The 25,353-nt window shown below is 40.0% G+C and overlaps 1 protein-coding gene across 1 annotated transcript; it reads right to left on the minus strand.

Moving 5' to 3' along the window:
* Positions 1 to 313: 313 nt before the first annotated feature.
* Positions 314 to 9,402, minus strand: meox1 (mesenchyme homeobox 1). The gene is made up of 3 exons (XM_031759392.2): positions 8,412 to 9,402; positions 2,973 to 3,145; positions 314 to 1,078 (listed from the first exon to the last, which is right to left on the minus strand). The coding sequence occupies exons 1-3, from the start codon at positions 8,914 to 8,916 to the stop codon at positions 956 to 958; spliced, it is 801 nt and encodes a 266-aa protein (XP_031615252.1). The 5' UTR covers positions 8,917 to 9,402; the 3' UTR covers positions 314 to 955.
* Between the last annotated feature and the right edge of the window lie 15,951 nt (positions 9,403 to 25,353).

A 25,353-nucleotide genomic window follows, 5' to 3' on the forward strand; every position in this document is an offset into this window, starting at 1 on the left:
AGAGTCATCATTTTAAATCATGGTACAAAACACTGATATTTTGAACAACCACCAATGAGTGCACCACAGTGTTTGATATAGCCACAATATTTCGCTGCATCCTTTAAGCGCACACACATGCAAACTATTTAATACTTCTGCTTTCCCCTGCCAACAGAAATAGCAAATGGAAGCAAACTGAACTATCAGTAATTATTTTGTTTTTAGAAATTATAGTCACACATAATAAAACCATCAGCCAAAAATACACATCTACTGTACCTACTGTCCAGTCATAACTCAACTGTTGCAGGTGGAAGAAATTACCAATATGTTTCCCATTTTGCAACAGATGATTTATTTTATTTGCAGAAACAGTCAACATCTGTGTTTTATCAACAACATTCAAATGGTATAAAAAAGTAGTAAAAATGCCTTACTGAAAAGAAAAAAACCCAAAAAACTATATTCTAGGAAAAAGAAACTGTCAAAATGAAAAAAAAAAAATCTGATTCGGAGGCACTTAGGGCTTGGCAACACTCGTGCAGTCTGAGTTTTCCCAGGTGGTTGTAGTCAAGCGTCAAATGCCATGATTACAATACTGGAAGCAAAGGGGAGGACCTCAAACACAATCACATCATGGGCTGATATGTCATCACTAGCCTTAAAGCTGCTGCATGGACTTTGTCACTAATATACAACGATCAGGAGTATCTAGAGTGGGCCTCTTAAATGGAGTATTTATCAAAGTTGTATGAAAATACAGTTCATTATGGACATAAATCAACTATTTACAACAGAGAACAGTGACGGATGCTTGGTGTTTTCTTCTTGGGAATGAAAAAGTCTCTGGAATGATTTGGTTCCTGGAGCCAACTTTCCATAAAATCAAAGATTGCGTTGGTGTCCAGTTGAGCGCAGGCCTCGTTATTTTTTTTTCTTCTTTTTTTTGTCTGAAGACAATTTTCTAAAACCATCATTCAGAGCTGGGTGAAGCAGCTGAGTCTATGTCGTCATTTTCCAGCTCGTTGGGCGAAGCCGATTGTCCTCCCTTCACTCTCTTCCACTTCATTCGCCGATTCTGGAACCAAACTTTAACCTGTAGTGGAAAAACACAGGAAATATTAAATTAGCAAATAGAATGATGACTCTTCAAAATCATTAGCATGGACACACTGTTGAGGTAAATTAATGTAGTTCATTGTGGATTAGGGGCAAAATTGCTAAGATGTCAAAGGTTGATTTCACAGTATTGAATGACTTTAGCTAAAGAATTTAAACGTGTTTAGATTTGTATAGATCATTAATTGAAAAGAACAATAGTAGATCTAGTAGTATAAACACTTAGCACTACGAATAAAGGCTGTGGTCTTAGGACAATACAAATCTAAACCAGATACCTTCTCACAGTACTTTGAATTTTTCACCATATTTAAACTTGTAACAGGATCGCTGTGGTTTTTCTTTCCGTTTTGCAATTTTTAGCAAAATTTACAACACGGTCAGCAAAAAAACAGACAAATAATCCTCCACAAATCTCCCAGCACAGATTATAAATTCACTTGGTTTGCATTGGCCTTGCAGGGAGCACGGCTTGTCAGTACAAAGCACTCAGGCCTGGCTGCAAAATCACTCCAAATGGAGGGAGAGAGTATCGTATAGACAGCAGGTCAAAAAAGTCAACTGTCAGGAAGTCAGCCTACACAGGATGTGAGTTTACTGTACTTGTGGTGTGGACAGTGCTCATCTGTATCTTTGTGCTGTTCAAAAATGAGAATGAGCTCATATTTTAACTGTCCAGACATAAATAGCTGCAAAAACACACACTTCCCGAGACCTGGGAAAATTACAGAGAAAAACTGACAGGAAAAAAAAAATGAAGAGTGAGCATTTGTTAAGTCTGTGACCAAGATAGTTTATTTAAAGCTTTAGAAAATGTCTTACTTAAGCCTTTATCAGTAGGTCTCTAATACAGTTGGTTCCTCAAACAGCTGGGGCCTGTACATTTTAGTTAACATTATTCACAGTGGAGGAAACAATACATTTTGAAGATTATTTTTAGCTGCGGATTTGGTGCGGTAGTGAGTATTTACAACAGAAGAATGGTGTGCGGGATGCTCCGTGGCACAGAGAAATACATGTATTTTAATGCAAATAAACCTTAAGTTATAACCAGGCTATGCGTACGCAGTTATTATGTTTTTAAACTACTTGATTATGTCAATTTGCAGACAAAAGCACAGGTTTATTTCCCTTAAGTCTAAACTAAATCTAAACTAAAATCTAAAAATCTAAACTCTCTCAAATAGATTAAAATTAACTCCAACCTGTGTGTGCACAATTCAAGGAAGCCTTAGGTGACCCCTGCACATCCCACTAGAAGTGTCCTCCCCCACAGCTCTGGGATTCAGATAAATCTCAGCGTGTCCATTACTCAGGACTGATTGAAAGGACGGCAAACTGCCAAAGCATGTAGGATGAATTGGAAAGCACTGTCTGGTTGCAGTGGGAGCCCTGAGCGAGGATGGAACCTGGCTGTGTGTGAACATTTCTGTCCATGTATGTGTGTGTGTGTGTTTTTTAGGGATCTGGGAAATAGATTTAGGAGCAGACGGCAGTATGTGTGGTCACTGTGGCACCACGGCCTCATTAGAAGGAGCTGAGAGGGACAGTGGCTTGACAAGCAGACCGGGGTTTGATCCAGCAGCATCGACACATGTTCGCCCGATTTCATCGAGTCTGGAGCTGCCGCCCACTCATTAAAGCTGCATGTCATTCTGCTAGAACCACAGAATGAAAACTACTGTGGAAAAAACATGTTCATTGTAATTCAAATGCAGCTATGTTTATGCATTGGTATTTAGTACAGGGGAAGGACAGACATTTAGGCTTTCCAATATGTTCCAAGATGTTGTATGATGTTAATGTGGAATGATAACATTATGGTTCATCCTGCCCTGCTGGAAATTGTATATTAGGGAAAAGTGTTGTACCTGTCTCTCTGTGAGGTCCAGGTTTACAGCGATCTCGTAGCGACGCAGCCTGGTCAGGTAGTTATGGTGGGTGAACTCTGCCTCCAGTTCTCTCAGCTGCTCCTTGGTGAACGCTGTGCGCTCTTTTCTCGCCTTGCAGCTGGAATCCACCTTAAAGCTGGACTCCTGGATATCTGGAAAGAGAAAGGCATTTCATAGAGTGCGAGCCATTTGCCAGTTTATTCGTTTAAATCAGAGATTCCCAATCAGGTGTCAAAGTATCCTAATGGGTTTGTCGACAGATGAGGTCAAATGAACTGAAAAAAGAAAGAACTATTTATGAATTGAGGTTTGAGCAGAAGAAATGACTATTAATCAAAAGCCAAAGTAAAGGCATAGCTTTTTTCAGCTGCTCCCAAGGGGTTGCCACAGTGGGTGGATCCACATATTTGATTTGGCACAGATTTTTACACCAGATGCCCTTTCTTATGCAACCCTTCCAAGGATTTGTCTCTCTTCCTAGTTTTGAATTGCAGACCTTCCATGTATTAGGTTATGCAAAAATATTAACCACTACAGAAGGGAGCCACGAGCCAGCCAACATAATGGCATAAATCAGTAAAATAAAAGAGTAGGCCTAATGGCCAATAAGAATAGAAACTGTAAAAGATCAAATAAAATTTTAACTTAACATACTAGATAAATAATAGAATAATAGAAGAAAGTGGCTATAATTATGAATAATTTTGTGCCCAGAATAAATATTGTGCATAGTTTAATAATAATACCAGTTCTTATAGCAAGCTAAAATGAATAAATTGAACAATTATAGCTAATTTTCTGCTAAAATCATGAATAACAATGTTGAGATTTGCTAAATATATGTTAAAAGATTGAAGAGAAAATTATACAGAAACAGCTGAAAGTGCTCAATAAGGAATAGTGGTATACATGAATTCAGATAAGAAGCTGTGTTGATGGCTTTCTCTGTGAGTCTGTTTGGCTCAACTTAAAGGGAAAGTCAGGTGACACAAGGAAACCAATGCTTTAAAGCTGTTTTGCAGTGAAGGTAATAAATGATCTGTACGATCCCATCATTTTTGTTTAAAACTAAATAAAAATGATCAGCATCCCTTTTCTTCACAAGCAGCTACACATGCAAGTGTGCTACTTGACCTGGAGACCCTTCATTTTCCTATCATTCACAGCTAATCTGATTTAAATTAGCTCCTCACTCATTTTGTAACTGGCCTCTAGTTCGCAATTAAACTGACCTCAAGACCCTTTTCAACCAACAAACCATAACTCCAAAGGCTCTTTAAAGGGTGGCCCCTCATATAGTAAACACTAAAACCAGCACTTTTAAAAGAGACCACCATGACCTGGCCTCACGAGTCGCGTACACCTGCAACCTGCGCATGCCGGGGTTATTTTTTGCTGCTTATTTCCCCTTATTTGTCTGTTCATGAACACATGCTGTAAGTGCAAATTTCTTCCTCTAAACATTCCTTCACGATTTATGTATGTAAGAGCGTATCAGCACAGGGCAGGGGCCACCAAACCAGCCACAGAGGGCCTGAGTTAGTGGAGGAATGCAGCGGAACATCGTTAAAGCCTCTAACAAAAGAACAAAGGTGCGGATGTGTCCAGGTCGGAGTGCTACGTCGGTGTGGGTGTGTGTGTCAGAAGAGTCCCCGCGGGAGCACTCGGGGCAGATTCACATTAACTCATCTTTACATGACAGCAAGCATCAGAAAAAAAGCCTTGAGATATCTCTGTGAATGTGGCAGTCAGAAAACCCACAGCCTAAGATCATTCAAGAAAAAATTGGTTGCAGTTTATACATTTATATATTTCCCTGCATTTCTCACATAGCTTAGATAAATGGACAAATTTTAAACCTCATTAACAGGATAAACATATATGAAAGCTGGTTGATTTACCTTTAAGTTAAACCTCTCCTGTGTATTGAAGGGAATGAGTTTCGGTAATAATTGTGCAGGGGTAGAGACACCAGCAGCTGATGTAATCACCAGAAAATGGTTCTAATTTGTCAAAGTGAGAAGTTCTGCTCTGTGCTTGCCAGAGCAGTGTGCCAGAATGTGAAATGGACTGCAGCACCTGGGCCAGATGTGACTGGGCAAACCAGGACATACAGTGTTTGTGCACACGTGTAGTTTTTGTGTACAAATGCCTGATGTGCCATGTGGTATGTTAGGGAAAAAAAGAAGCTTTGTTTTTGTGGTTCAAGTGTCAATAACGATGGGCATCCTCGAGTGTGCCAACTTTTGAAATTTCCCAAGACAGGTTTAGCTGCTTTGAACACCTGGCAGGGCACATACTGGCTCTCACCAAACAGGCCCCCAATAAATATCCTGCACAGCCAGAGGCCATAAACTAGCAGGGAGAGGGCTTCTGCACACAGCAGGGTCTCCCAAAGGCAAACAGCATTTGGTGCCTTTCTGGGTGGATGGTGCAAAAGGAGTTTGTCTTCATCAGGACTGAATTAAAGTTGTTGTAAATTAGTGATTGTTTTAAAGCAGAAAACCCCAGGCGAAAACTACTGATCACAAAAATGTGTGTGTAAAAGTTCAAGACTGAATTTCACAATGAATTAAGACAGTTTATTGGCTAACATTTATTTTAACCCCTTTAGATAGCATCTTTAAACTGTTCTCAGTTAATAAATGTTTAATTTCTTATTATAACACTTTATGAGAACGGTGCTCAAACTTACTAGGCATTTATTAAAGGAGCAACATTTACCGAGAACCTCCCTTATCGTCCTAATCCTAATAGAGATTAAGCATAGAGTTGCAAACTATTAACCAAAATACTTCAGAAGCTTGTGATGCGATGGGCAACAGTATATCTTTCTATCAAGCCAAAGATTTTATGATTGTACATATCCAGTAACTGAGCACAATTTTCTATTTTTCTGGCTGTTATACCCTTGGCTTATGGTCATGGACCCCTAGGTATGATGTACATTTGTGCAGATCATGCTGCATTTTATCAAAACCAGCAGCAAAAAATATTCTTTTTAAAACATTTTTACATCTACCTGAAAAATCATATTTTGCATGTGTAGAATCACTTTGGAGTGCTTTATAGTATACATTTATTGCCTGTTTGTATATGGATGGTTCACAGGAGCAGTTAAATTGTTGAAAAAGCAAAATGATGGAAGCAAAACCATCCATGCAAACAGTTACTGCGTTACGTGTTAACACGCTCATTTTATAATGGTGGAGAACTCCTTTTCATGCATGTCAGACCTTAAAATTTAATATCAAAACCATAATGATTTTAGGGCCAGCAACAGTCAAATGTTTATAACAGCATCCCTGTTAAATATCACACAGTGTTATGATGGTCAAATTTTGGATTGCAGTCAATGTCAGATCATATCATTTTGGTTTTAAACATTTGGAAACTTTACCCCGAGTGCACCACATTTCCATATCAGAACAAATACACAGAAGCAGAGCGTATAGCAGCTGCTATGTATGTGCATGTAATGTGAATGCCTTCAGGACATTTTCCTAATATATGCTCTCCTACCAGCTAGTCAATTCGAAAAAGTGAATGGTTCTTTTCTGAAACCCAGAACTGATGTAGTGGTCAGACATGTTGCATGCACTCAGTGGGAGATTATGTTACGGCTTAACGACAGGAAAATGTCAATGGATAAGAATGTAAGAAGTGGGCTCACAGGAAAGTGATTTTACCAGACGTGGTCTGGCATGTTTTCAGCGTAGAGAGTGGAGGTTACAATAAGGTAAAAAAAAGGAGGGTGGGTGGAGTGGGCTGGTGTGTGGGGTGCTCCCTCACCTCCTCTTTTTCAATTAGACTCATGTCTGTTGCATGCATTGGTCATGTAGTATTTCCAAATTTGCACGCTTTACAATCAGACATGGTCTATTATGTTTGGACAGGTCAGGGTTAAATACTGGACACTTTAGATGACACCATCTTTAGCAACCTGCACTAGTGTACTTCTCTATGTGGTTTGAATTCAATATTAACATTTCTGAACACTCATCGCTCTCATTTAAGCGTTATTTTTGTATTTGTCTTGGTCTTTTAATTCTGTTTTGGGTTCCCCTTTTTTAACTTTTGTTTTAATTTCTTTGATATTTGTCTGGCAAGTTGTGTGTTGGCTATATGAATAACAATTACGCCACACTTGCTTAAGCACTGTAACAAATTGTAATTTAAATATATATTAAAATGTGTAAAAAGTTGCATTTTTTCCAAAGTATGGATGCTCATTTTTCTTTCGTATAAGGCGCATAAATCACTGTGTTTATTACAGGCTAAATTTACCAAAAACGTCTACAAATGAAATATGAACGCTCCATATGTGCTGGATGTGTTTTTATTTTGCTAGGGTGACAGTCCCCATTATAAAACCTTCACACATTTAGACTCACTTTAAAACTAAATGTTTCCCTTGGCCTGTTGTTCTGCTGCTAAAGTTTCGCCTGAAACTTTTAGGATTGGTCTGTCATGGCTATCTGTTTCTTTTGCATCCTATTAGCAAGTGTGAAATATGATAGGCGAAATTATCTAAGGGCATTACTTCTTATTGATGTTTGAGAATAAAAATACATTAAGTCCTTTTTCGTGGGAAAAATTTTAGGAACTATTTGGAAAGAAAAATTGTATAAAATGAAATTAAATATATTGAAATAATCACCAAATACAGTTTTTTTCAACCCTTTTATCCTCTTGAAAAATTCATAGCAGCAATCAATACGCAACAGGACTGTGAAAAATACAGCATAAAATACCCAAAAGGCCTTTAAACGCTTTCCTCTTCACACCCAACTTCATTTTTTATCATCATTTTTAATGTCGCCCTGCTCTAATAAATCAAAGGTCTTTTTCCAACGGATACAGCAGCAAAATGAAAAGTTCAAATGCCTCATGAATCATCCTTTTGAAAGCGCTGGAACAATAAGAGGATGCAACTGCTACTTAAAGTGTGTCTTGAACACAAAAGTCTCGTCACCTACTCACCTTTTACATAGCGATCTGGTGAGTGTGCCGCTTTAAGGCTGATTTGATGAGGAAATGCAGAGAATTTGTGTCATTGCCAGCTGAGATACAGGGCGCGGGAGAAATTCTTGACCTTGATGCGTATTTTCTTGATTTTCAGTGGGGTAAGAATGACGTAAATATTGTTTTTTAATTGATCTGTTTTTACACCTGTGCAGTAGTTTGGCATAAAAACAAAAGGAAATAATTGTGGAATTTTTTTTTTTAAATTTTAGTCTAAAATTTGTCAGAGACCCAAAACGCAAAAAGAATATGTCTACTTTTTTTGTTACCACTCCTAAATTTGGCTATTTCCTTTCAAATGCCTGTAGGGATCAGTGTTTTTCCTGTTCTCCTATACTTTTAAACCAACACACACACCAGGTGGCACCCCTCGATCCCAGCTTGCTGGCTTACCTGTGACATCTCGTTTCCTCTTATTGGAGCTCTTCTTGTCCGAGTCGGCCGACGCCACGCTTTGGGGTGAGTATTCTCCCTCCATACACCCGGGCATGGTGCCTGGAAGCCTGTCCCCCCCTACACTGTCCAGCTCAGGCCCTCCAGCCCCACTGCCGCCGCCGCCTATTACTGCAGGGGCAACAGGCGGGCAGGCCTCAGGTGCTCTCACACGAGTCTCACATTGGTTGAACTGCCAGTCAGCTCTTTGGTAACCCCCTTGGCTCTCTTGGTACAGTCTGTCATCGCGAGGGTAGGCTGCGTGCGGCGTGCTCGACACCAGGCAGGAGGTGGAGAAATCTGTGTAGGCCAGGAACTCAGGCTTCTGGTGGAGGGAGAACGGGGCCTGCTGGTAGGGCGACTGCAGATTCGCCCCTGGGACCCCGGAGTGAGGGTTCCTCATGCAGCCCCAGATGGGGCTGCTGGGATGGGCGCTCCGCATGCAGCTGCTGGCCGGCTGATCCATCGTGATGCAAAAACCCTTCGCACGATCTCGAGCACAGTCTTTTCTCTGTCGAGGAATTTCAACCTCTCTCAGAAAGTAAGTTAGGACTAGAAATCGATATCTTTGTCACTTTTGAGTAATATCCACTTCAGCTGACTAAATGAACACCATCGTCTCACTGCATCTACTCACTTCTGTCAGAGGCTGTTGACTCTTCCACAGCCCAGAGCACGTGAGGATAGACACCTTCCTGTGACAGCACGTTTCCCTCTCTCTCTGGGAGCGTGCGTGACGTCCTTTGGAGCCTCTGGTCCTGACACACTCTCACACACTTTCCCTTCTGCGTCGCTCTCACACACACCCTCTCTCCTTCCCAGATCTAACCAAGTTGCTGCTTTTCGGGAAAGCGGCATCCACAACTGTATGACTCCCGTTCTCGGGCTGGCTGTTTTCACAACTCTTCTAAGGCATTCTTGACAAGTGAGCCCTCCTCCCTTTTAAACATATAGGTGGGAAAGAGTGGCAAGTTTATGGAGTGTAACGTGAGACTGCAGAGGAGGAGCCCTGCCGGCCACATGTTGGTAGTACCCTCCAACCAACCCTGCCTCATCAAACTATTAATCACAGGGGAAATTTTATATGCACATCTAATGGGCTTTCCAGACGTAGTGCTTTTAAAGGGACATTGTCTGAAAAGTATAAAGCAAGCACCCACCCACATGGGAGCTGGGGACCCTGACTTATTTCAACTCCTTAGTGCTTTCTGACACCCAATTTAGTTCCTTTTTTGACACCCTTTAGAGAAAGTTAACCGTAACCCTTTCCCTCTGCACCCCTGATCCTTTCCTGTCCTCTCCAATCTGAAAAGTCTTTCCTTTTTTTCTCGTGCTGTTTTTATGGCTGTGTAAGTGTGTGTGCACATTACTGCAACACACCTAAATCCACCTGGCTGGACTTTCTTTAACTTTGAGGTGAAAGGACAACTGGATTTGATATTGACTATTCAAGCGCTCACACCTCCTGAGGTTTTCTCACTTTATTGAAACACAGGATGAAATTTCACTGTCGTATTTTACACATACAATCTAATATTTCCCCTAAGCAAACACTGTGACTGCGAGGGGAGAGGGGGTTCTTTGTCAGTTCATTTTAATTTTGTGTTCCTGCATGGCACATCTCTTACTAAATCTCTCTGAGATGTCAAGCAGCGGCAGCAGCAATTGTTTGCGACACCAATCACATGTAGATTAACCGCATTCGGATGAAGCAAGGATGCAATTATTCAATTTTCTGATCGCTGATTTCTAATCTCTGCACGCTACACATGATAGAAGCCACTTCCCCATGAAGTAATGTCTCTAATACCATTGAAACCTTTTTGGCTAAACCAAATTTTGGATTCAATTTCAGCGTATCTGTTACCCAATAAACCCGCTGAACCACACTTTACTTAAATGCAGTTTTTCTTCATACTGCTCATATTTGCGAGCTGAGCTGCTTGCCTTCCTCACGCGTCCTTACTCTGGTCTTGACCTCTCATATCGCACCTTGAAAATAAAACTGAGAGCTGGAAGCCGTGGGAGAAGAAGTGAGAAAATAAACATGTTAATAAAGACACGAGATACACTAAAGGAGAACTGATTTGCAGCCGTGAAGAAAAAACAAGAGTTGAAATTGCCCTCTTTCATTCTCTAAACACTAGAAAATAATTTGACCTGCTTTTGAGAACATTTCACTCAGTTGCCGCAAAACAAAAATAATACGTAAAACGTCATAGCAACAAATAAAAGGTTGGAATGACTTTAAATCAGATTAGGAAACGGGCAACAAAAGCAGGAGTGGACAAAAGAGAAGAGAGTAAGTGAGACGGGGAAGGAGAGGAAGAAAGGAGAGTGTTTGAGGTCACACACCAAACCCTTTCCATTTAGCCAGCGAATTGTTGAGCCATGAAGCATCCCTCGCTTTTACTGGCAGTCTGAGCCTTGGCCACACCGCAGGGAGCAGAAGTTACTCTACATTTGTGGTCAAAGCAGAGGCCATCTGTGTGTCAGTATAAATTAGTGTGTCTGTGAGTGTGTGTGTGTGTGTGTGCAATGTGAAAATTTACGTCATTAAGAGAGCGCTCATGTGCGTGTGTTTCAAGAAGAAGACACGCAGGGTATTTATATGTGTTTCACTGAATGTGAGAAGCCAAGTGTTTGACATTAAAGGATATAGAAATGGTCAGAATAAAACAAAGTGAATTTGCCTACAAAGCCATATGAAGTAAAGTCAAGCAAGTAAACATTAGCAGATATCTGCTTATGAATATGTGGAAACTTCTGGATCCAGAAGAGTTATAGCTTTGTTCTATTGACAAATACAATTTGAACTGGCATATGAACAGACCTGCTGAGTAAGAAAAGAGATCTACGGCCAGATTTATTGACACATTGTGCTTTTGGTTTTGGCGTAAGAAAAGAACTGTCTGTTTTTACAAAGACAGCGCAGTCACCAAACCACTGTAACAGGTGGGAACTCAGAGATTTTTGCACTTCACCCCGTTGCACATGTATTTCTGGGAGTTCTGTTCTTAAGGTGCAAAATATAGAGAGGAGAATATTTAAAATCAAACACACTGATTTACAAATGCATTTCAGTGCTAATTGTGCAGATATTTTTAAAAAAAAAAACCCATGTCCTATATTTTGTACCTGATATTCGAATGAAGTCACTACACCTGTTTTTAGAAAATAGTGCAGCTTTTGTAAATCACACACATGCTTTTCTACACTTGGACAAAACCTCTAAATTCCTGTATGGATAAATAGCTATTACCGTATTTTCCGCACTATAAGGCGCACTTAAAGTCCTTTAATTTTCTCAAAAATCGCCTTATAATCCGGTGTGCCTTATGTATGAATTCCTTGTGCTTACTGACGTCGAACCGATTTTATGTGGTACACGGTGCTCAAAAATTTGTCAAAAAATGTTTTAGTACGACTTTGGGAAGCTACGAAGCCGCACCGCTTGATGGATTGTTGGAGCATTACGGCTACTGTAGTCAGGAGCCTCGCGGAGTAATCTGGGTCCAAAACTCCGTCCGCTTCAGGTCCCAAAGTCAAACGATCACTGCGGCATCACTGAGAGTTAAAAACCGTCTAAATTCTTTCATCTTTAATAAAATGATCAGCGTTGCTGCTTTACCAGGTGTAACAATTAACTTTAGCATCCAGGCATCCATGAAAACAGAATTTATTAAATGTAACGGAGTTAGAAGTTAGCAGGAAGTTAGCTCGCTAGTTTCCACCTAAACATAATATAGCATGTTCTGACAGAGAGATTTCTGAAAAAATTAAAACATACAGCTGTGCTATCACTTCCAACATAAATAAAGACGTTTGTAGGGTTACTGAAGTTGGCTAGCTGGTATATAATAATGTGCTACGTGATCGCTAGGGACACAGCTATGTTAGCATAACATAAACACAGTGAAGCTGGAGGATGAACGCTATTTTCCACTCGATAAAAGTTAACGGGTTCTGGATGGTTAGGGACAAATCCAATTGCATGGCAGGATGCTGTAAACTGACCAAACTTCAGTCAGGAGAACAACTGAGATAATCCATCCACAATACGAGGTTAGTCATTAATATACTGAAGCAACATGGGAATAGAGCAGCTGTGAGAGAATTCAACATTAATGAATCAATGTTACAGAAGTGGAGGAAGCAAGAAGAATGAGTTGAGTAAAATTGGACTCATCTGACTGTTTTGTTTCACCTAATGCACCTTATAATCCGATGCGCCTTATGAATGAAAACAGACTCGTTCATTGACAGTGCGCCTTATGGTCTGAAAAATACGGTACTAGAATTCATTCAGGAAATTAATGCCATTCATCTTGAATGTAATAAATACATACATGACATTCTTGCCCATGCATACTAGATTTGTGCAATAAGTTGTGATAGAATACATTTATTTTCAGGGTTGTTCTACATCCAATCTGCCATATCTTGTCACTAACTTTAGGGGTTATAAGGGTCTGTGTCAGTATATCAAACACACAAAGGAAAAGTAAAAAGTAAAACAGAGAACTTGATAGGCTAAAAAAACCCAAAAAACAGTTTATAAAATGTCCCAGTAGCTGTGATAGAGCTCAGAGGAGAACTGCTAAAAGATCTGATGGAAGTCCCAATGCCTACAATGCCAACGCCTCACAAAGATGTCCATGTAGTAGTAGATTGGGCTGTAGCCCAATCTACTACTACATGGACATCTTTGTGAAGTTTCAGCTAGGTTTTACCTCACCATGTCCCCAGTGCAACATCCTTCTATTGTCCCATGGAGCTTGTGTGTTAATAGAGCAGGTAATTGTCCGGAGAATTTACAGCTTGCTTACTCAACCCAACCACCATCCCTCCATTGCCACACATGTGACCCAAACAGAGTATTTCCCCTAGTGAAAACACATCTGAAATCTTTGCTGTTGTCTCCTAGATTGGAAAATTTCCCATGTTTCTAGTCTGCATGTGTCCACATTTCCAAACTTTAAAGCAAAGCAAACTTTGTTCTGTGCTCTCAGCAGTGTTTTGGTTCAGATTTAGAGCTGGAATGGATGAAATTAAGTTTTCGTTGCAGAAAAAATTTATTGAATCTTTGTATTATTTCTTGTAGAAACACAGAGGCAGTGTGAGAGTGCAAGACAGAGCCCAAGAGCCAGTGTCTCTTTTCTGAAATGTCACTACCTGACTTACTTTACAGCTACTCTTGATTTTATTGGAATGAATTGGGTTTACTCTTACATTTTGCAGTTCTAAAAGCCATGCAGTTTATGTTCTATTTTTCCACAAACATACAACTGTCAACCACTATTCGAACGACACAAAAATAGAAAATCAGCTGATTTTTACAATTATTGTGCCTGAATCCAATCCTCTTTACTATCACAGTAGTGAGCAACACTGCTAAACTGGGTGTCCAGAAATTTTAGGGGGTTATGCAGAATGGAGAAAGTACGTGTGCCCAACTTTTAAAGACTGACTCCATCAAACAAACTGTCATTTGTTTTGGACTTTTCAATGGATTTGTCTCCAATAGGAGAACTCTATACCATCACCGGCCTTATCCTTTAAGAAACTGAAGTTTTGTTTATGTTGAAAAATGTTTTACACATTAGATTTAGTAATGCATGTGAACATTTCTTGTAACACTGTGTTTATTTAAGTGAAAGGGTGAGTTTTTGAGAAGCCTATGAGTCGGTGGACTGAAGTCATAGTCACACATTGCAGATAAATGAGCTGGACATGAGTCACATCACCCCTCACCCTGCTGACAACCTGTTTCTGTCAGTCTAGCTCCATGTGTGTGTTTAAGAGTGTGTGTTTGTGCAAAACAGAGAGAAACAGAGAGAAGAGAGAGAATAAGAGAGAGCTCGAGTATGCACACACATGCAGAATTTGTAAAACACTGCTTTGCTGTCATGTCCGTATAGATGCAAACTTCCATATGAATTGAGGCTTGAATGTTTGTGTGTGTGTGAGTGTGTGTGTGTGAGTGAGTGCGTATGTTTTTTCATCTGATCCATCTTCATGACACTGGCAGGATTAAAGCCCCCCATCAGTCTCTTCAGTCTGACAGCATGACCCCCTGTGACCTCATGTTCACCTGGGTCTGACTGGACTGTGGGAGCCTTTTCTTGGCTACTGTCTTGAAAAACAAGCGTGGAATTAATAAAGTAGGAGGAATTTTGAGTAAAATCTTTGGAAAAGTGTATAAAGAATTGAAACAGCATAATAAGCATAATGTTAAAATAATGTTTCAAATGTTAAAAAGTCACTTAAATGTCTCTGGGTTTGTTTGACTCTGTCTCGTCAATTAATTTCATGATTAAATAACCATGACACTGAGATATCACCAGTCCAGCTGGGACACATATAGGAGCTGATAAACAAGACAACACATGTCTTATTGGAACCAAAGCCAAGAACCAAAATCACAACATGAAATCTGCTTTTGTGTAACCACAGAATACAAGAACATGGGTGCTCTGAGGCACGGAGCTTAGGGGTGTCAATAAAGTTCAACATAGCCTGGCTTTTTTTTTTTGAGTTAGCTGGCTTGACTAAACCTAAAACTCCAGTCAAAGGGAGTAATGGGCATAATGCAGTGGTCAACAGTCACAACAGTCAACAGCAACAGTCTTTGTTTTTTTCTTCAGGCTGTACACAAAAGACACTTCTGATACATTATTTGACTATTCTTCCATGCAAAACGGACCATGTGTGTGCTTCTTCCAATCAGAGACAGAGACGGAATATTATTGGTGACAAATAGACATTAGACTGCAATTCCAGCTGTCTGAAACATCCATGTGCTTTTTGGTGCCAATGGCAGATTTTAAACTGAAATTCTGAACATAATCTTTTGGACCAGGTCTTGTTGTCAACATTAGCTGAGATCCCTATGAGCACAGGTAGGCATAGGTGGATTTTATTTTATCCAGAAAAATTATCAAGAATTTTTTTGAGTGTAAAATATTACTTGTGGACACATAAAAGAGGTCATCTAAACAGTAGTAAACTCAAGTTTGATCTTCTTGTGACATTGCCAATCTTTTCCCAATTTAATTGTGATGACCTCAGCAGCCAACATCCTACCCAAACACCAAGACAACAACAAATGAAGAATTAATTCAACAAAAAAATCTTTTATTTATTTACTCCCTTTTCCACCAGGATATGACACTTGCGATTAAATATGTTTTACAGCAGTGTCCTGGCCAAGACAAACATCAGCGCGATAGACTGATAACACACACAGAAATACACACAGAATAAAGAAGTATACCACATGTGCAAGTGATAATGAGTAAAATGGAAAAACAACCAAAATACTAATAAAGCCTGCGACATGACTAAAGGTCGCTGTCTCATTCCAACAAACAGGGATAGTGTTATTCAGGCGAAACATTTCCAGCTTGAAGTAACTGCCTCCAGGTCATTTAAAAATCACATTTTTAGTTGATTTTGCAGCTGAGTCCAGGTGGACCAAGCTGCAAATTTGAATCTCTTTTTCCATATTCAGTGTGGACTTCTGGGACACCAGAAGGATTGAGTCTTGGGACTGTAGACAATAACTTCCCACACTTTTCTGATGAATGTAGGTCAGTAAGATGGAAGCAAGACAAGAGCAGCCTTATAAACAAGAATGTACCAGTGGCTCAGTTTGCAAAATAACAAAACAGTATGTATGTACTGTATCAGTCAAAGTTGAATTTACTCTGGTGGTCACTTCAGCAAAAACTTTGTCCATCATAGTTGAAATTTAAAAAGTATTTTAGTTGCTGACCAGGTCATAATCACGTCATCATATTTTATTAACTTACAGTAGGTTTGGTATGTTAAACATCTTTGGGTATGTGTAGCATCTGTATGTTTAAACTACTGAATGAATTATTATAGAAACATATCTCACAAGTACTACTTGTAATTATATTATACAGTTAAATGTCAAATGTTTTTAAATGCAAGTAGACTATGCTTATTTTTTTTGTATAAACTGCTTTTCATAAGAGCTATTGCAAATAGGGAAAATTGAGAAATAGCTGGAAGTGGTTATTCATGCCCAACTTGTTTCAAAAATAATTTGTAATGCACAATAAACTGTACAAACAGCTTCAGGCACAGAGAGATGTGGGTGAAATGGATGGTGTGTTTTTTATTCTTAGTTTGCCAACAGCATTACCTAAAGTCATTAGCTGAGCAAGCTAAATGACTGACTGCTATGCTGACAAATGGGCAGGATTTTGTGGTTGCTTAGCCAAAACAGCAGGATGATGTCAGTGCTCCTGGCTGTGAAAATGTCTTAAAATAAAAATAGAACAGTTTGTAGGTCTGTTGAAAAAAAAAATGGTGATTTCTCTTTCACAGTAAAACCTGCTTTACTTGGTTGTTTTGGCTACATGGTGGCTAAAAGCAACTTGTAAGCTATGATAAAGCGTGAATCTGCCCACATGCTGAATGTAAGTTCTTTTGTTCATGTTATGGTCCTCAATAACTAACAAAAATACCTGGTTTCCTGTTTCCTAAATGTTCCAGTGTGCTTGTGTTCACTAGCTAGAAGCTAACTATATGTGTATGCCATCTTTTGCTAAGTAGGCTAGATTAAAAATTTGCCTGTTTAGTAAATAACAGTACTGAGACACAATCAAAGCAACAGGATTGTGGATCAAGAAGTGCTTAAAGTAGTTAAACAGACTCATGAAGCTGCATTGAACTGCTGAATGCAACGGTTTGTTAGCAACACGTAGCATGCTACAGGTGGGTGTTGTGTTGCTTTTAGTGTTTGTAATTTTTCCGTTCAAATATGGTGGTTTATGCTGCCAAATGTATTTATTTTTTGCCTGTTTGTATAGGTGTCATTGACGTGACATTGACGTGTATTTCTGGACGTGAGTTCATCATTTTTGTTTAAAATAGTATTTTATTATGAATTTATTGTCATTTTTTTGTAACTGTGTGTTTATTGAATTTTAAACTTTACACTGACACCAAGATTAAACAAGACAAAACCAACATAATAGAACAGAACAAAACAAAACAAACAAAACAAAACAAACAGACAAACAAACAACCCGGCTCATGAATACAAAGAAATAAATAGAAAATCCAGACATTTTAATTATAAGATACGATTAACAATACATATATGTAAAATAGCAGTGATCTGCTTGCATTACACCAAGGCCCGTGAGAAAATAGCAGAGATATCCAGACCAACATACGCCATAAATGGGTCCCATATTTTATGAAACTTTTTGTCCCTACTATATAGCCTACATGTTAAGAAATCTAATGACACATATTCCAATACCGTCCGGTGCCACTGAGTTTTAGATGGGGCCGTGTCCGTGATCCAGTTCAAGAGGACACATTTCCTTGCACAGAATGTTAACAGCGCATAGAGCTGCTTTCCAAACTTCCCCCTGATTTTGTCATTTGCCACTCCAAGTAGCATGCACAGTGGATTACATTCAGTGTCAGTGGTGAAGATCTTATCCAGTTCGCGCTTTATGAGAAACCAGAATTGTTGTATTTTCCGGCAGGACCATAGAGGTTGCCCACCTCTATTTTACATTTAGGGCACAGCGGAGAAAGGTCTGAATTGTATTTATGGCGTTGAGAAGGTGATATGTGAACTCTGTGTAGGATTTTAAGTTGGATTGCCTTTACTTTATTACAGACGCTCAGAGATTTAGCATTCTCCCAGACTTCGTCCCATACCTCGTCACTGATCCCTATATGTAATCCTTTTTCCCAAGTCCTCTTCAAATAGGTTGTGTCAGTGACCCCAAATTTTGTTAACAGGCCATAGCAAATTTTTATAGAAGTTCTAAGATTTGGCTGAAATATCTGCTTTTCACATTTAGAGATGGTCTGATTAGTGAGTATCGTTGTAGCCCTTTGTGGTCCCTCACTTGTAAATATCTAAAAAAGTCATGCCTATGAATGTTGTATTTATCGATTAGCTGGTTAAAGGACATAAGATTAGACCCGTCCATTAAGTCAGAAAAGGTAGAAATACCATTCGCAGCCCATTTCCGAAAGCCAGGGTCAGTGGTCCCAGGCAAAAAAAGAGGATAATCGGATAGGGGAGTGAAAAGAGATGTTAAGTGAGACCTTCCTTCTAGTTTTTGAACCATTCGCCAAGCTTTAACAGTAGCTAATGTGAGTGGGTTGCTACAGAGCGTCGTTAAGGTCTTAAGTTTCCCCACAAAAAGCAAACTTTTCAGAGGGAAATTAGACATAGAGCTCTCAATATCCAACCAGACAGGAGAAGGCTGTTGTACCCAGTCGGCAGCTATACGCATATGAGTGCTCAGCTGATACTTCCTTATATCTGGGAGATCAAGGCCCCCTTTTGAGGATGGAAGACATAACGTGGATATTTTAAGACGAGGTTTCCTCCCTGCCCAAACAAAGGAGCTAAGCCAATCATTTAGAGTTTGAATAATTTTATGTAGGAAAAGAGTCGGAACCATCTGTATTGGGTAAAGTAGCCTGGGTAGAATGTTCATTTTCAGAAGAGCGATACGACCGAGCCAGGATAATGGTAAGGACTTCCATCTCTCCAGATCTAGTTTGACCTGCTCAAATAGGGGGATAAAGTTACTTTTATACATCTGTTCAAAGGCGGGCATGACCCTAATCCCTAGATACGTAAAGCCCTGTGGGGACCAAGTGAAGGGAAATGGAGAAAGGGCCCATGGTTTTTGTTTCAGACTGCCCAATGGCATCGCTTCTGATTTATTAAAATTAATTTTATAGCGTGAGATTTCACTAAACTTATTAATAGTTTCAACCAGAGAGGGGATTGATGTTTCCGGCTGAGTCAGCACAACAAGTACATCATCAGCATACAGAATAATCTTATGCTGTCTGTGTCCTACAGATAGACCATGTATATCCACCTGAATTCGTACTGCTTCTGCCAATGGCTCTATGGCTAAGGCAAAGAGCAAAGGGGAGAGAGGGCAGCCTTGTCTGGTTCCCCTCTGTATCCGGAAGTTGGAGGACCGCACCCCGTTTGTCAGGACTGCAGAGCAGGGATTGTTATAAAGTAGCTTAATCCAGTTTATAAAGTTTCTACTGAAACCGAATTGGTGTAGTGCAAAAAACAGGTAAGACCATTCAACACGGTCAAATGCCTTCTCGGCATCAAGGGAAATTACCACCCCAGGTAGAGATTTTTGTTGGAAGAGCTGAATCATATTCAACAACCTACGCATGTTATTATATGAATTGCGCCCTTTAATGAAACCCGTTTGGTCCTCTTTAATAAGCGAGGGGAGTAAAAGTTCCAAACGTTTTGCTAATATCTTGGAGAGGATTTTCAGATCCACATTCACCAAAGAGATTGGCCTGTAGGAGGCACAATTTTCAGGTAGCTTACCCTTTTTAAGTATAAGAGATATATTGGCTTCCCTTAGAGAATTGGGCAAGAGACCCTTTTTAAAGGAGTCATTGTACATATTCAACAGCGGGCCAGCTAAAATTTCTCTGAATTCTTTATAAAACTGGTCCCGCTACTTTGCCAGCCTTCAGCTCTTTAATGGCATCTAATACTTCCTGTTTCGATATATGAAAATCCAATTTGAGGTTCTGGTCTTCAGACACCCTGGGAAGATTAAGTGGGGCAAAAAATACATCTAATAGGTCTGCTGTATTCGTCTGAATTTGCGGTTCATAAAGGTCTTCATAGAATTTTCTAAATATATTATTAATACTGATGTTGTCAAAAAACTGTTTACCATGTACATCTTGGATTGAAATGATATTCTGAGAGTCTGATTTCTTCTTAGTCAAGTAGGCTAAGTATTTCCCAGGTTTGTCACCATGTTCATATAACCTTTGCTTAGCAAATCTAATTTTAGTCACTGCATCTTTCGTCAGTAGACAGTAATGCCGAACGTAGAGCATAAATTTCTGTGAGTTTCCCCTTAGAAGGTTTTTTAAGATAATCGCCTTCTGTGTGTTTTAACTTGGATTCCAAAACCTTCCTTTGCTCTGCTTGTCTACACTTTTTCCCTTTAGTATGTGAAATGATGAGACCTCTTGAATAGGCCTTTAATGTCTCCCAGAGTAGTGACGGGTTATCCGTGGAGGGTGTATTAATTAACAAGAACTGTCCAAGTTCCTCTGTGAGGTAGCCTGTCAATCCAAGATCGTACAGAATAGAGGGGTCAAAGTGCCAATGTCTAACCTGGGGGGCCGGATTTCTGACATTACAATGAAGGAAAACTGCTGCATGGTCTGATATAACTATATTACCAATTGAGCTAAACGTAACTGATGGCAAAATAAGGTTTGGGACAAAGAAGTAGTCACTTCTTGTATAACAAATGTACTTTAGAGAAAAAGGTAAATTCCTTATTTGCAGGATGCTGTGCCCTCCACACGTCGACATAATCCAGTTCCCTACATAAGGTAACGAGGGCCTTGGCTTGAGGTGAAAGAGATGGTTTACCCTGAGGAGATTTATCCAAAATTGGATTAAAATGACAGTTAAAGTCCCCTCCAATGAATGAGTTTTTAACATTTAAGTCCGCAAATTTTGTGAAGGCTGTAATCAAAAGGTCTCCCGGGTGACCAGGGGGACATTAAATATTCATAATGGCAATTTCCTCTCCGTATAAAACACCTTTCTCTATAACAAAACGCCCCTCAGTATCCCTTATACAATCAAGAGGTGTGAATGGTAGATTTTTCCTAATTATTATAACTGTACCCCTGCTCCTTGATGTAAAGGATGGAAAAAAAACTTGCCCAAATCCCCCCTGCGCTAGTTTAGCATGTTCCACAGGGTTCAAATGCTTCTCCTGTAATAAAGCAATGTGGACTTGCGCACTCCTGAGATAATTCAAGACCTTTCTTCGCTTAACAGGCGTATGGATATCATTCACATTCCAGGTGCATATGTTCACTGTTGACATGCTGGTCTTTTATTATTCAGATAGGGTCTGGAGTATTCTACACATCTTCCTAAGATTAAATAATGACAGTAACTCAGGTAAACATAAAAACAGAGCCGGGCCAAAACAAAACAGGTAAACAAATACCAAGCTAAACAAACACTACTAAACATTACCAAAACAAAACAAAAATAAAAAGAACCCACTGTTCCCCTCCTGAAATGGAGGAGCTCGAGTGTAGAGGTTTCCTAACAGCAGAAGATACTTCCCTGCCCAAAAGAAAAAAGAGAAAAAAAAAAAACACCCCAGGAGTTCTAGCAACGCTCACAACATACCACAAATGTTCTGCAGAATGATTCTAGTCGACCTCATAGCGAACGGTAATGATAGTGGAGCTCCATGTATGTAACGTCCGAAAAACAGGAAGAGAAATCAGCTCTCACTCGTCATCAGCCGCAGGGGTTGTCCAGTGACTCGATGAAGCCTTCTACCTCCGCCGCATCTCTGAAGATCTTAGTGGATCCGCGATGGGTCACCTTAAGCAAAGCGGGGTAAATCTGCCTATAGTCAGCTCCAATGGACCTAAGGCGCTTCTTTACCTCGTCAAAACATTTCCGTTTACGTACAACCGCGGTTGAGTAATCCTGGAAAATCATCACTGTGGCGTTCCCATGCTTCAAGGGCTGGTTATTCCTACTCATCGCCCATGCTGCGTTCATGATCCGCCGTTTGTCTTGATAATTGTGCAACCTAACCAATGTAGGACGTGCTCTCTGTCCAGAGGACGGGGCTTGCGCTACTGTGCGGTGCGCTCTTTCCACTTTAACTCAACCAGCTTTTGTTTTGATATTGAGAAGCTCAGGCAGCCAGGACTCAAAAAAACTGATAGGATTGCTACCTTCTGCGCCCTCCGGGAGACCGATGATGCGGATATTTTTCCTCCTCCCTCTATTTTCCAAATCATCAACGCACTCCGAGAGCCCCTTTACCCGTTTCTCCAGCGACTGGAACTTATCCAGCGCTGGATTGGTGGCGTCCTCCAAAACCGAGATCCGGGCCTCCGCTTCCTTTATCCTTGTCTCATGGTGCTCCAGCTGCTTTCCTTGTGCTTGTAAAAGCAGAGAGACTGGTCCAAGTTTATCTTCAATAACTTTAGTGAGGTTCGCAGTTACTTCCCGAATCACCTCGCGGATCGCTGGTTCCGATCTAATAACCAACTCCGCGTCAGCTCCCATACTCATCCCCTTGTTAGCTTCTCCGCTCTGTAGGTTGGAGCCCTCCGCGGCGTCAGACACTGCAGCTTTCCTTCGCGGCATGTTGTCGGACTGTTTCAAAAAGTAGTTGCTGATGCTCATCCCAGACTTACAAATAGTTAGTATCCGTGTTGCAGCTTTAACTGCAGGTTATCAGTGTAAAATCGGTGAACTGGCGTGCTAGCACTCTCTGGTACAACCTTAATTCAAGCCGCCATCTTGAAAACCTCCAAAATTCGGGAGATAATCGAATTTATTGTCATTTAAATAGAAGGTTTAGCCACCTGAAATGTTTGGTTTTTAGAGACCGAAATAGAAAAGAATATCATTTTAATGCAAACTAAAATTATCCCATAGTATAAACCCCCACATGAATTGAATACATTATTTTAAATGGGAATGATGCACTCAGAATAAACAAAAGTCACTTTTTTATATTTAACCAGTGGTTATTAGGCGAGCCATATTTGGGCATATTAAAAAAAATTGTCATGCACTCATGTCTGCAATACTGCGCTGCTGTAATTCACTATGAAGTGACCAAAATATGCAGTAGTTTCTATTTTTAGTTAGTCATGGATGAACACTGTGTTGATGAAGGTTGGCCCATCCTAGTCCTACAGTAAATCAAACATGGGAAACTGTAATAATAAGACAGATGGAAAAAATGTCATTTCAAGCTTTACGCTTTTTTTAAGGATTTAATTTTTTTTTTTTTCTAAACCCTTGTAAACTGAATCTCTTTGGAACTGAAACAGTTAATCAGACAAAATTAGATCTTTTCAAATGTTATTTTGGACCCTGAAAAGTTTGTTATGTAAATTAATCATTTGATTAATAGAAAAATGTATTTGATCTGGAGTCATTAGTTAGAAACATGTGTATTTAGGCAGTCAGTAGACTTCACTAGCCGCAGACATTCATCCATTTCACCACTACTAGACACACACACACTCAGACACACACAGCCAATGAATTTGGTAATATGTGATTAAGAAATAATGGACATGTTGTAAAGAAAACAGTAACAGTACATGTGACTATGGCACAGTTTAGGTAATGTTTGGCCACAACAGTACAGCTCTCAGCATTTTTGCCATTGCGTTACTGCAAGCACTTGGATCATATTTTAAAATGAAATCTCTGGATGTCTGACTAACTGACCAATCCATCATAAAAAATATTTTTAGGGTTATGGTTCCAATATTACAGCAATCCCAAGAATAATCTGCAAGCTATCTGGTGATTGCTCCTGAAAATGTAGTGTCTGCAAGACTTACAGCATTTATATGTGAATGTGTATGTGTGGGAGAGATGGAGGAGGGCAGCCGCAGGTGCTAATAATCACATATGATCACATATGATTGGAGTCAGGTGTTGGCAACAGTTTCTTGTATTGTGGAGGAATATTATAGCTCTCCAAGGCTTTGGACTCTCATCATCTTGCATTGTGAAGTTGTTTACTATTTTTCCACAGTTATACTCCCAGAGAACATACTACAGGTCAAAGCCAGGTTATAGACTAAAGATGATTCCTAAGAGCATTGAGAGCTTAGAAAGTCAATGTGGATCAGCTGTTCAGAAAAAAAGCTTGTTAGCTTGTTTAGATGTGACCCAGGATGGTGTGACTTTTAGAAGAATGGCTTAGGAAGCTAGTTTGGCAAATGCCAGGACCCCTGCTGTGAACTCACAGGCGATTGGGCCCATGTGCCTTTTTTTAGGCCCAGCTGGGTCTTTCTGGTTAAGGTTTGGCTCCAGTGTGGGTGAGGTTAATCTGTCCCTTCTTTATAGGGGCATTCTGAGTCACTTTTAGTCTGGCCCTTGCCCCAGAGTACTTTTCTTTTCCTTCTGAAGCCCTACAAGTTCAAATTGCCCCTGACAGCATAACTCCTGGGCACAGAAACACCTCGGCCACAATAAAGGTGGCAATTTGCCTCTTAGGTGAGGTGTTTAAGGTACGTCCTACTGGGAGGAGACCCAGGTGGACCCCAGGATATGCTGGAGAGGTTATGCCTCTTGGATCGCTTGGGATTACTTTGGCATCCTCCTGGAAGAGCTTTGGAAGGTAGTCAGTGACAGGGAGAAAGGTTTGTGCATCTCTGCTAAGACTCATACCTCTCCAACATGGACCAGTGGAAATGTAGGTGGATGGATAGGTTAGGCACTGACTTGGATGAAAGTGTAAACAACCTCTCATCATGTGAATCTCATTTTCAATATCAGAAAAGTTTTATTTTTGGGGAAATAAGACCAAAAGGTGATGTCATTCAATGAGAATTTATAAATATTCCCTCCACCTTTTAATTTAGAGCCCAGTAGAATAAAATATTTTATCCAATTTTGTGAGATTCCTGCACAGTAGCTGGTTTGTTATCAACTTTTTTTTTTGTTGTGAAATCCTTGAATTGAGAATGAACTCTGACAAAATGCGGTGGTTTTAACAATAAATTATCCCTCTTGTACTGTTCTGGAATTTCTTCATTCTAAGTGAACTGACCCCAAACATGTCTTGTATTTTATTACAGGCCTTTAGCTTCCATGTTGGGTCATTTTACAACAATGAAAACAGCTAATCTTTACCTCACTGACACACCACCACAAAAACTAATTTCCCTGCTGCCACAATATTACCACACACTGTATAATATGAGCAGGACCAGGCTTGGTCAAACACTGGAAGCCAGGCCGTTGATTTCATTGGCAAACACAGCAGATTTCTGTTCCAACCACATTCTCTCTCTGCTTTAGACC

This window comes from Oreochromis aureus, linkage group 8 (assembly GCF_013358895.1).
Source record: "Oreochromis aureus strain Israel breed Guangdong linkage group 8, ZZ_aureus, whole genome shotgun sequence".
NCBI classification, from domain to species: Eukaryota; Metazoa; Chordata; class Actinopteri; order Cichliformes; family Cichlidae; genus Oreochromis; species Oreochromis aureus.